Source organism: Vipera ursinii (genome assembly GCF_947247035.1).
Source record: "Vipera ursinii genome assembly, chromosome: 15".
In the NCBI taxonomy this organism is placed as follows: Eukaryota; Metazoa; Chordata; class Lepidosauria; order Squamata; family Viperidae; genus Vipera; species Vipera ursinii.
In genome coordinates, this window is record NC_139528.1 from 7,015,380 (window position 1) to 7,027,879 (window position 12,500).

Below are 12,500 nucleotides of genomic sequence, written 5' to 3' on the forward strand. Positions count from 1 at the left end.
CACTTCTAGCACTGCTGTTGTTACCTAGCTGGGTCATGAAACATCTGCAAGAACACCACCCAGCTCCGAGAGCGCCCAGAGTTTCCTTAAACTTCCCTCCCCACCAGTCCTGATCCTGCCCGCTGGGGCCACCAAGAGTAAGCCCACCGCCTCTTCCGAGCGACAACCTGGCCGATATTTGAAGGGGTATCTAAAGGCTGCCTTCACAGCTGTTGATCAAAGTTTCAGTTTGGAGAAAAACGGTGAAGCAAGTGCGGTTCTCCTTCCTTGCTGTCTCTCCGTACGACAGCCCTGCAAGGCAGGCCGCTGCTCCTCCCCTCCTCACCAAGAGAGATGCTGTGGTTGAGGAGGTCCGCCTGGAACACTCGCTCGGCCGTGTCGTACATGGCTTGCAACGTCTCCCCGTAGTTGCTCACGTTGAGGGGCAAGATCAAGGACTCCGCCAAGCGCAGCAGCACGTTGCCAGCCGTTTGCGCCACGGCCCGGTGGCTGGTGAAACCTGCAGGGAGAGAGGAGACTGACTGAGGGCATTGGGGAAGCCCGCAGCCAGTCGTAGACCCCGGTCGTGTCAAAAACGGCAAGATGGTGGCCAGCGCAGCTCCACCAGCTTTCACTGGGTGTTGTGATAGTCTTGCTTATAAGCTGGGGAAGGCGAGGATGAATCTTCATCCTACAATTGGGGAGCTAACAAACCACCATGTGGGAATTGGGCAGCTTCACTCAATCCTGGAAGTAGTGCTGTGATGTGGGTGGGCAAAATAGCGCATGAATCAACACAACACACATATAAAAGGGGGTGTTCGTTTCCTCATTTCCCCCCCCCCTCTCTCTCTCTCTCTCTCTCTCTGTCTTACACACACACACACACACACACAGACACAAACACAGACACAGACACACACACACACACACACACACAGAGCACCAAATATCTATGGGGTAATTTCTGTGTTTCTCCACCTTGGCAGTTGTTAAGTGACTTGCACCCCAATTTTGTGGCCTGGTTGTTAAGTGAATTGCTGCGGTTGTTAAGTGAATCACACTGTCATTAAGCTAATCCGCCTTCCCCCCATTGACTTCGCTGGCTGGGAAGGTCGCAAAAGAGGATCATGTGACCATTGGACCCTGCGACCATCCTAAATGCATGCCGGTTGCCAAGCGCCTGACAGTCGTAAGTGCGAGGACCAGTCACTTTTTTCGCTGCTGTTGCAACTTCGAACAGTCGCTAAAGGTATGGTTGTAAATCAAGGGGACGGTGAGTTCTAGTCCCGCCTTAGGCATGAAAGCCAGCTGGGTGATTTTGGGCCAATCACCAGGAGACGGTGAGTTCTAGTCCCGCCTTAGGCATAAAAGCCAGCTGGGTGACTTTGGGCCAATCACCAGGAGACGGTGAGTTCTAGTCCCGCCTTAGGCATAAAAGCCAGCTTGGTGATTTTGGGCCAATTGCCAGGAGACGGTGAGTTCTAGTCCCGCTTTAGGCATAAAAGCCAGCTGGGTGACTTTGGGCCAATCGCCAGGAGACGGTGAGTTCTAGTCCCGCCTTAGGCATGAAAGCCAGCTTGGTGATTTTGGGCCAATTGCCAGGAGACGGTGAGTTCTAGTTGTGCCTTAGGTATGAAAGCTAATTGGGTGACTTTGGGCCAATCACCAGGAGACGGTGAGTTCTAGTCCCGCTTTAGGCATGAAAGCCAGTTGGGTGACTTTGGGCCAATCGCCAGGAGACAGTGAGTTCTAGTCCCGCCTTAGGCACAAAAGCCGGCTGGGTGACTTTGGGCCAATCGCCAGGAGATAGTGGGTTGTTATAAGGAATATAGGAGGCGGAAGGTATATTGGATCTGTTTGCTGCCTTGACTGGTCAAAACAATAAAGGGGGTGTGTGTTACAAATAAATGAAATAAAGAAATGAAAACGGTGGCCTCCAGCTCTGCCTGTCCCGTCACCCACCATTCGTTACCTGGATCGATAAATCGGTCTGCGTAGTCGAAGGTGTCAAAGGCCGTGTGGTAGGTCGGGTAAATGCGCGCTGACGTTTTGCTCTGGATTAAAAAAAAAGTGGAAGAAGAAGAAAACCCATCAGGATGGGTTTGCTGGCTTTCCAGAATGTTTTTCCAACTTCCAGCTGTGATCTCCATGTGGTGCCCCATCTACCTGTTTTTCTTGACCTCCTAGCCCGTGAGCGCTAGGAGATGCTCCCTTTTTTTAAGACTTTAAGCAGCGCTTAAAGGAAATGTTGGCTATCGTGCAGAATACAGAATACAGCTAGTCCTCGACCTTACAACGGTTTGCTTAGCGACGGTTCAAAGTTACAAGGGCGCTGGAAAAAAAAAGGGACTTGCTACCGGGTTTCGCAGTTACGACCTTTGCAGCATCCCCCAGGGTCACATGAACAAAATTCAAATGCTTGGCAACTGGTTCATATTTATGACGGTCGCTCCTTTTGCGACCTTCTGACAAGGGGGAAGCCAGGCTCACTTCACAGCCGGGTTGCTAACTTATCAACTGCCATGGATTCACTTAACAACTGCGGCAGGAAAAAGTCATAAAATGGGGCAAAAGTCACTTGACAGATGTCTCACTTAACGACATAAAATTTGGGTCCAATTGCGGTCCTAAGGCGAGGACTACCTATACCAGAGTTGGGAAGGACTTTGAAGGTCTTCTAGTCCAACCCCCGGTTAAGGTTGTCCAATCTCAGCAACTTTAAATTGTGTGGACTTCAACTCCCAGAATTTTGGGAGTTGAAGGGGGAATTTTGGGAGTTGAAGTCCACACATCTTAAATTTTCCAAGATGAGACCCTCCGCCTTATACCATTCCAGACAAATGGCTGTCCAGTCTCTTCTTGAAAAACTCCAGCAATGGAGCGCCCACAACTTCTGGAGGCAAGGAGTTCCACTGATTAATTGGGAAAGTTTTCTTCAGAGTCCCAACAACCTGGAGATTTCCACGTGGTGTCCTATCCATGCACTTATCCAGCCTAATCCCACTTCATTTGCCACCTGTCAAGTGCCAACTTCACCCTGATCCCTCAACCCCAGATTAGCTCAAATAAGCAGAAAATTGGGCATTTGTGCCCCAAAAACGCAACTCTGAAGCCTACCAAATACATGAAGTTGCCTTCTCTCGTTACCTGGACCTGACTTATTTTTGGCTGCTAGATGCTAACAAAAACAACAACCAATAATAATAATAGAGTTGGAAGGGACCTTTGGAGGTCTTCTAGTCCAACCCCCTGCCCTTGCAAGATGAAGAATAGGGTGCTCCCTCTTGAAGTGTCTGGCCCAGGATCCTAATATAGAATAGGATTAGAATTAGGATTAGAATTAGGATTAAGAATAGAATAGAATAGAATAGAATAGAATAGAATAGAATAGAATAGAATAGAACAGAACAGAACAGAACAGAACAGAATAGAATAGAATAGAAGAATGAAGAACAGAACAGAATAGAATAGTGGAATGAAGAACAGAATAGAATAGAATAGAATAGAACAGAACAGAACAGAATAGAATAGTGGAATGAAGAACAGAATAGAATAGAATAGAATAGAACAGAACAGAACAGAACAGAATAGAATAGTGGAATGAAGAATAGAATAGAATAGAATAGAATAGAATAGAATAGAATAGAATAGAATAGAATAGAATAGAATAGAATAGAATAGAATAGAATAGAATAGAATAGAATAGAATAGAATAGAATAGAATAGTGGAATGAAGAACAGAATAGAACAGAACAGAACAGAACAGAACAGAACAGAACAGAACAGAACAGAACAGAATAGAATAGAATAGTGGAATGAAGAATAGAATAGAATAGAATAGAATAGAATAGAATAGAATAGCATAGAATAGAATAGAATAGAATAGAAGAATGAAGAACAGAACAGAACAGAACAGAACAGAACAGAACAGAACAGAATAGAATAGTGGAATGAAGAACAGAACAGAACAGAACAGAATAGAAGCTGGAAGGGACCTTGCAGTTCTTCTCGTCCAACCCGTTGCTCAGGCAGGAAACCCTATATCAAATTTAACATCTTTTTAAAAAATAATTATGGAAATTATGATATATAAAATGCAAATGCAAATAAAAGGAAAAAGAAGCAGAGGGAAAGGAAAAGGAAAATAATTTTTTTTTAAAAAACCGACTTCCACGATTGTTCAGCACACTAAAGCACAAGATAGAATTGCAGGTAATCCTTGACTTGCAACCGCAATTGAGCCCAACATTTCTGTTCCTAAGCAGGGCAGTTATTAAGTGAGTTGCTGAGCGAGCCAGATGCGCTCAACGACCAAACGACTCACTTAGCGACTGTGGCAAGGAAGGTTGCAAAATGGGGCAAAATTCACTTAACAATTGTTTTGCTTTAGTCGTGGAAATTTTGGGTTCAGCCATAAGCCAAGGACTACGTGCATCGTATTTTTTTCCTAATTTCCAATTTTTATTGTCCAGGGGCTCGAATGTGGGGGACATGTGAAATACGGGGTGTGTGTGTGTGTGTGTGTGTGTGTGTGTGTGTGTGTGTGTTCCACCGCCTGTTTCTTATTTAACCAAAGCAAACTAATTAGAGTTCAGCTCAGCTCTTGTTCTCTCTGGACACTTCCATTTCTGGCCTCAGCCCCCACCCCCTCCATATCTGGTGTGCAAGAGATTTTCCCCACCCCCACCCCCAGTGTGCCCCAGAGACTCACCTGATCGTAGGTGTAAGCGATGTCCATCGCGGTGATGCCCAGAAAGTGGATAAAAGGAGCAAAATCACTTCCGGCCCCCAGGGACCCTAAGCTGCAAAAGAGCAAGCAAAAACTCAGCTGAGTTTGCACAGGACGTTTCAAGAATTGAAGCTGCCTTGCCGTCACTTGAGAATCTGGGTTCGTTTTAACCTCGGTTGGCTTGATTGCGCGAACCCAAATGTTCTGGTTTGTTTATGGGGCGACGTGTTGAAGGAGGGGACTCTCCCCCGCGGTACTGAGATCAAGTCCCGGGCGGGGGGGGTGGTGGTTATGGGCACCCACTAGACTTTTCTGGCTTGGGGGCTTTAGGGCTTCTGGGTGGTCTCCTTTCCAAGGTGCTCACCGGATTGGATCGTGTTCATTTCTTGTCTACCTAGAAAATAAACTTACTTCATGGCTTTGTGCCAAGGCAGAGTGTGTGGCCTTAGAAAGCTAGTGGTTGTGTTCGGACAAAATGAAAACGTTGATTCATGTCGTTATCTGTACATTTGCGTCTTTGTGTGTATGTGTGTGTGTGTGAGAGAGAGAGACTATGAGGTCTTGTTAAAAATTCTGTATATAGCCACACGTGCCTTTCTGCTTAACTGTGACAAGGAAGCAGGAAACCTGCTTGGGCAGGGGGTTGGACTAGATGACCTACAAGGAAACCTGCTTGGGCAGAGGGTTGGACTAGATGACCTACAAGGTCCCTTCCAACTCTGTTTTCTATTCTATTTTATTCTACTCTACTCTACTCTACTCTACTCTACTCTACTCTACTCTACTCTATTCTATTCTAAACTTTTCTCAGAGAAAAGAGATAGAATATATAGATGCAACTACAAATTTATAAACACTGCCATCTATTGTCTGTACTGAATACTGCTGTAGTTGTTGCACAAAACACATGAACAATATATTCCAACAGTTCTAGTTGTGACTTAGGGATGAGCTCTCTTCCTCTCTCCTTCTCTCCCTCTCTCCCCCTTCCCTCTCTTTTCCCCTCCCTCTCCCTCTCTCTCTCCCTTCCTTCTCTCTCTCCCTCTCCCTCTCTCTCCTTCCCTCTCTCCTTCCTCTCCCCTCTCCCTCTCTTCCTCTCTCCCCCTTTTCCTCTCCCCTTTCCTCCCTCTCCCCTCTCTCTCCCCCCTCTCTCTCCCCTCCCTTCTCTCCCTCCCTCTCTCTCTCCCTCCCTCCCTCCCTCCCTCCCTCCCCTCCCTTCTCTCCCTCCCTTCTCTCCCTCCCTCTCTCTCTCCCCCTCCCTTCTCTCTCTCCCTCTCTTTCTTTCTCCCCCTCTCCCTTCTCTCTCTCTCTCCCCCCGTCTCTCCCTCCCCCCTTCCTCTTTCTCTCTTTCTCTCCCTGCCCAACCAACCTTGCAGGATTGTTGTCACTGGGTGGGATAAAAATCTAATCAATAAAATAGGTAAATTTTGCGTAGTTCCTATGAACTCCAACCCCTAAGAAATCAATTCAGAAAGTTGTGTAATGTCGACCACACAAGGATATTTGTGGGCACTCTCTGGTTCTGGGCAGGCTGGTGTAAGGACCAGCATTTCTGCAGCCCCAAGAACAAAAGCAACAAACCATGGCTTAAGCAGCCATGATGGGTAAATGCAGCCAAACTGGTTTTGTGAAGTTAACCGGCAGCTGCTTAAGATCTGAAGGTGCTGTCAATAAATTCACAACAGTTCAATCTGGATTACATGTAGTTCTCAATTTACAACCATTATTGAAACTGACAATTACAGTCATAAATCATGATAGTCGTAAAGTGGGCCATCGGGTGACCAACCTGATTTTACAACCTTTCACATGACGTAAGTGAAGCGAAGGTAGCATTTATTCGCAACGGGTGCTTTTTCTCAGAAAGTGGAATCAATGGCCAATTTTCAGCAAAAAAGGTTCTAAGTTGCAGTCGTGTGACCGAAGGATGCTGCAAACAACCATAAATATGGGCTGGTTTTCGAATGCCCAAAATGTGGTCACACGGCTAGATGGGGGGGGACACATCGGAAGTTCAGAACTGGATCTCAATACCTTATGGAGGAGGGGGTCTGTCATAACTTGAAACAGCCACTAACTGACCTGTCATAAGTAGAGGACTACCTGAAATTAGTCCTGGCTAATGTATTGTGGGGGTGTACAAGGGTACAAGGTCCACACACCCACCTAGTTGCACACACACACACACTGAGACACACTCACACAGCCCCTTTTACCTGGGGATTACTCCGTAGACCGAGCTAGTTCTGTTGAAGTGGCGTTTCCAGTTTTCATAGACTGTTACCGAAGCATCTGCTGGGGTCTTGACCTGAACAGAACAGAGCTCTTAAAAGAGGGTGCAAAATTGGCGTATTTTTAAATATGATGGTGCTCTCCAACTAGTGAGAAGAAATCCATTTGGGTGGGGAGGAAAAGAAATCTGGTTTTGAAATTCCTGCACATAATGTTTCTCATTCTTGGCAGTTTCAAGATGGGTGGACCTCGACGCCCCAGAATTCCCCAGGCTAGTGTCACGGTTCCGATAAATGAGACAATTCAAACAAATTGCAGGCGTATTATTTATCTAAAAAGTCTTAGTAATGAAACAAAACATCGACACTCATGGAGGGATGCCAGAATCTGAAATCTCCTCCCACCCCAAACCCATCATAACACACACAGAATCCCCGCCCTTATCTACACATCATAAATCACATTATCCAATTAGTTTTACATATGAGGTTTCACTTCCCATTCTGTACGCCGGCTTTTCCAATCTTCTCACAACATCCGGGTAGATGTCCTCCCCCCTCAAATGAAGCAATTAAAGTAACAGGCTGTCTCTTATATTGTCAGTGCAAAAACATGTCAATGTTTGCAGCATTGACAGCTAGCATGCTTTAAGAGGGGTGGACTTCGACTTCCAGAATTCCCCAGCTGGCATGCTTCAAGATGGGTGGACCAACTCCCAGAATTCCCGGCCGAATGCTTTAAGAGGGGTGACTTAAATTCCCAGAATTCCCCAGCCAGCCAGGGACTCCCAGGTTTTTGTTACCATGGTGGCACAACTGTATTTTAGCAGCTGCCCTTTCTTCCTCAGCTTCTCCACTTACCTGCTGAGCAGCTGCAAAAACGACATTTTGGGCTGGGGGCGTCCCTTGGACCCTCAGGGTGGCATTAGCTGGGGAAGGAGAAACTGAGCATTAAAAGTAGATAATTGAAGGGTTACGCTTCTCCTAACTGAGCACAAGGGTGGGGTGGGGTCCACTTTCCCCCCTGCCCACAATTATGAATGTAATTTAATGTCTAAAAAATGAAGCTGGTGAGCTGTTTTGTTCTATTTCGAGGCAGACGACACAGCTCTACCCATTTTCCAAGCAAAACCATGATTGAGTCTCCATAAAAAACAACAACAGACAGACAGAACTTGGCTTGGACCTTCAGGGTTGCCATTTTGAAATTTTTGACACCCCGGGACCAGTGAAAATAGCCAAAACAACAGTCCTGATTGTACAAAATGTGAGAAGATTACCAAAGACGGCAATATCCACGTTGATGTAGGCCACGCTCCTCTCTTGCAATTTGCTGAAAAATTCCTACGAGTCAGAGAGAATAAGAGGGGATTCAATGCCCTCCAGATGTTTTGGACTACAGTGTCCATGATCCCTTGCCATTTCAAACTGGCAGGGGCTGATGGTCTTGAGAGCCCCAAACATCTAGAACAGGGGTGTCAAACTCAATTTCATTAAGGGCGGCATCAACATTGCGGTTGCCCTCAGGGGGCCGGGTGGGTGTGGCCAGGGTGGGCGTGGCCTACTGGGTGGGCGTGGCCAGCTCTACATTGTTCGCATCAAGGGTGCCTATGGGGTCTGGGCAGAAGTGGGACAGATCTGAGGGTCTCTGGCAGAAGGAGGGTCTCTGGGCCAGGGCCAAGGCAGTGGGGGCCGTTTCCTAACTGTTTCCAGGATGGCTTCACGGGCCGCATGAAACCACTTCGCGGGCCGGATCTGGCCCCCGGGCCTTGTGTTTGACATGTCTGATCTAGAAGATACCAAATGATCAAGGTGGCTATTGTTTAAGAGTGAAATAATGCATAAGAAACATAGTTGATTTACAGCCATTCATTTAGCAACTGTTTCAACTTACAACACTGTTAAAAAAAATTGACTTATGACTGGTCCTCACACTTATGACCGCTGCAGCATCCCCCCACGGTCACATGATCGAAATTTGGCTGTTTTAAAACAGGCACGTATTTACAACTTTGCAGCCTCCTGGGGTCATGTCCCCACCCTTTGTGACGTTTGGATCCAAATTGTGGTTGTAAGTCAAGGGCGAAACGGCAGGACAATCAAAACATATTATCACTGATGCATATCGTAATAAATATCATAATGGTCCTAATAAAACATTCAAGAAACCTAATGGGTCTTAATTTCTTTTCTTAATTGGAAGCGCCATCCAGAATTTTTTTCACTTTTTCTCTGGCTGATGGCACCTCCAGAATTCTGCAATTTCCTTGCATGCGCCCCAGAACGAAGGGAGAAGTAGATTCGTGGTTAATTCGAAGTTTATTGAATCGCTTGTACTAAATTAACCCCATTTCCACGATTTGCACGGCTCGCTGAATCACGGGCTGGATCCCAGGCTGAGCTACATTAATCATCCCAGCCGATCGATTGAGGCTGTGCAGAAAACCCGGGAAAAACCACATATAAGAGCTAATTTGAACCGACAGGGGGCATCTTCACACGGTTTGGCTCTTTTTTACCTCCGTGTACTCTGTCGAGCCGATGAGGCCGAACTCTTCAGCGCCCCAGCTGCCAAAAATAAGGGTTCTTCGTGGGCGCCACTTCTCTGTGCGATGAGAAGAAGTGGAAAGACAACTCTTAGCCCGAATTCTCAACCCCTTCGTGAGATGTGCAAGACTGAGGGGGAAAATTGGACGCATCCCAGCGACCTATCACCTGCTCAGGATGAGAAACTACAGCTCCCATCATCCTCAGCCGAGAAGGCCAGGAATGCTGGAGGCAGGGGTTAGCCATGTCCTATTCCTTCAGCCCATCTCGGTTTCATTTCATTCCAGACAGGGTAACGATCTTGGAAGACCAGGAGAAAAGATGCTGGCTAGGAAACAGTCGGAGAAAAGGAAGCGTGGCCCAGAGCTGCATAATGGACGGAGGATTCAGAAGGGAAACGTCTTCAGTCAACCCTCTGAGCTGGACCAGGCAGGAGTCACAACCAGATGAGATAATTCTGGTTTACTGTCAAGCTACATTAGCAGATGCTTGCAAGTCTGAAAATACAAATCATCCCCCCCACACCCTTTACAGCTTGAGGAACTAGGGAGGGTCCCTTCTGAGAATCTCCATCCGTTATGCAGCTGAGGGCTAAGCTGTCTCTTATCCGACTGTTTCCTAAACCTACATTAATCGAATCTTGTAGATCTGAAAGTACAAATCTCTCGCCGTCTCTTTTATAGCTCGAAAGACTAGGGAGGGTTTCTTCTGAGCCTTTTAGTTCTCCCGTTATAAAGCTGCGTGCTAAGCTATCTCTTATCTCTCAATTCCTCTGGCAGCATCTCTTCCCCTGGTCCCCCAAGGTCATTCACACATATACCATTACACCTTCTCAAATTCTCCATCCAAATGTGGGCCAGAGGTGAAGGAGATTACACTAAATTTCTCCAGGAAATGTATTTATTGATTAACTGCTTTTTTTAAAAACCACCCTTCTCCCTCACGTGCAAACTCACCTTCCTTCACCATCTTCCCCAAAACACGGGTGATTTCAAGCATGACAGCAGTTCCGCTGCTAGGGTCAATGGCTCCATGAACCCAACTGTCCCGGTGGTTCCCATATAGGACGTATCGGTCTAGAAGAGGAGGAGGAGGAAACAACTAGTAGTTGTGGAGGAAACTAGGAGAGAATTGTGGGAAGAACTTATAAATTTATATAACTCTGTTAGGCATGTTGTATAGGGACTCATATGTTAACGAACCCCAAGAAAGTTACTGATTAACAGCCTCCGAAACCCTTTAAACTTACAGCAAGCATGAGAATTAATTAAACACTTATTTCAAATTTAAAGACGCACAGGCAAACAAAATTCAATTAACATGGTATAAACATAATTATAATGTTCAAAGCTCAAACAAAGAGACCCAATCCACATCCCTTGATTTAATCAACCGCTCCTCCAGGGTTGTTGGAATTCATTGCTGGAATGTATTCCTATGCAACAACTCCAATAGTATTCAGCCAGCAGATGGCAGTATTTGCATATTTGGATCTATGGTATAGTATACGCTATGCTCTTTTGTTCTGAGTAGAGTTTCCTGTTACAGTTAAATAGTTCAGCAGTAAAGCACATGGTGACTGTTCTCTTAGTTTGCCCTGTGTGGTGCTTAAACTTAAACTTCTCTTCAAAAGGTCCAAAAGCACTTTTTTTGTTAAGAAAACTATTAGAAGGACAAGATTTCTACAGTTTAATCCAGGTCAGCAAGATTTAATTGCCAGGAGTCAACACTGACTCAAAGCCACACGCATATAAACAAAATGCAAGTTTTTGTTATCAATGAAGTCCCTAGCGTGTCATTGAACAAATCCCCTCTTTAAGACAAACTTTGTGCAGCTAGTCCTTGACTTACAGTGGTTCACTTAGTGACCATTCAAAGCTACAACGGCACTGTAAAAAAAAGTGACTTATGACTCTTTTTCACTCTTAATGACCATTGCACAGCATTCCCCCCTGGTCACGTGGTCATAATTCGGACGCTTGGCAACTGGTTCATATTCATGACGGTTGCAGTGGGATCCCATTTCTGCGACCTTCTGACAAGCAAAATCAGTAGAGAAGCCAGACTCACGTAACAACCGTGTTACTAGCCTAACCACTGCAGTGATTCACTGAACAACTGTGTCAAGAGAGGTCGTAAAATGGGGCAAAGCCCACTTAACAACTGCCTCGTTTAGCAGCAGACATTTTGGGCTTAGTTGTGGCCGTAAGTGGAGGACTACCTCTACTTGGTTCAGGAAAAGATTTACAGCCCGAAGGAAATGAGGTGGAGAGAAATAAAACCTGCGGGTTAAAGCCACTTCCAGGATCCAGAATACGGATCCTCTCAATGAGGAGGGGAGCGCAGGAAAGAGGAAGGGAGAGTAGCTCACCTGGTTCCACGCTTCCTCGTATCATCCCCAGGACATTGGAAGAAGGTTTGATCTCTCTCTTGTTGTAGACCTCTACTTGGACGTTGCTAGGATGCAAAGAAATCTGGCTTTGATCGATTGCCACGGGAGGGGCGCAACTAATTTGCGGGGAGGTCCACCTCCCCCTACCCATTCCAGCTTCTTGAAATGCCCCCGTTTCAGTTCTCGTAGGTGTGACTACCTGGTGTTAGCAAATCTCCCATTTTCTTGGAATCCGGGCCCAAGGCGGTATTCACAGCCCAGGGCTCCTTGCCAGCCAGGACCTGCTTTGGGTCCGCCAAGGTTACTGCAAGCCGAGATAGAAAGAAACCACAAAAGCTGGATTAATTCCCCAAGGAGAAAAATAACCAGATGTCTTCCTTGCATCAAGTCTTAGAACATCCCACACAGAATAAGAAGATGGAAAGAGACCTTGGAGATCTTCTAATCCATTCCCCTGTTCAAGTAAGAGAAACTGTACCATTTCAGACAAATGGCTGTCCGGTCTCTTTTTAAAAGCCTACAGTGATGAAGCACCCACAACTTCTGGAGGCAAGCTATTCCACTGTTAGGAAGTTTCTCCTTAATTCCAGGTTGCTTCTATCCTTGATCAGTTTCCATC

The 12,500-nt window shown here is 46.2% G+C and overlaps 1 protein-coding gene across 1 annotated transcript in view; it reads right to left on the bottom strand.

Moving 5' to 3' along the window:
• Positions 1-213: 213 nt before the first annotated feature.
• NAALADL1 (N-acetylated alpha-linked acidic dipeptidase like 1) overlaps positions 214-12,500 on the bottom strand; it is a gene marked incomplete at its 5' end in the record, with an annotated part of 24,940 nt that continues 12,653 nt past the window's right edge. The window contains 10 exons of the mRNA XM_083374079.1: positions 214-499; positions 1,955-2,036; positions 4,694-4,784; positions 6,928-7,019; positions 7,804-7,871; positions 8,223-8,286; positions 9,462-9,547; positions 10,446-10,565; positions 11,861-11,946; positions 12,081-12,185. Of these exons, the coding sequence (XP_083230205.1) occupies positions 225-499; positions 1,955-2,036; positions 4,694-4,784; positions 6,928-7,019; positions 7,804-7,871; positions 8,223-8,286; positions 9,462-9,547; positions 10,446-10,565; positions 11,861-11,946; positions 12,081-12,185 (1,069 nt within the window). The 3' untranslated portion in view covers positions 214-224. The remainder of the gene's footprint in view (positions 500-1,954; positions 2,037-4,693; positions 4,785-6,927; positions 7,020-7,803; positions 7,872-8,222; positions 8,287-9,461; positions 9,548-10,445; positions 10,566-11,860; positions 11,947-12,080; positions 12,186-12,500) is intronic.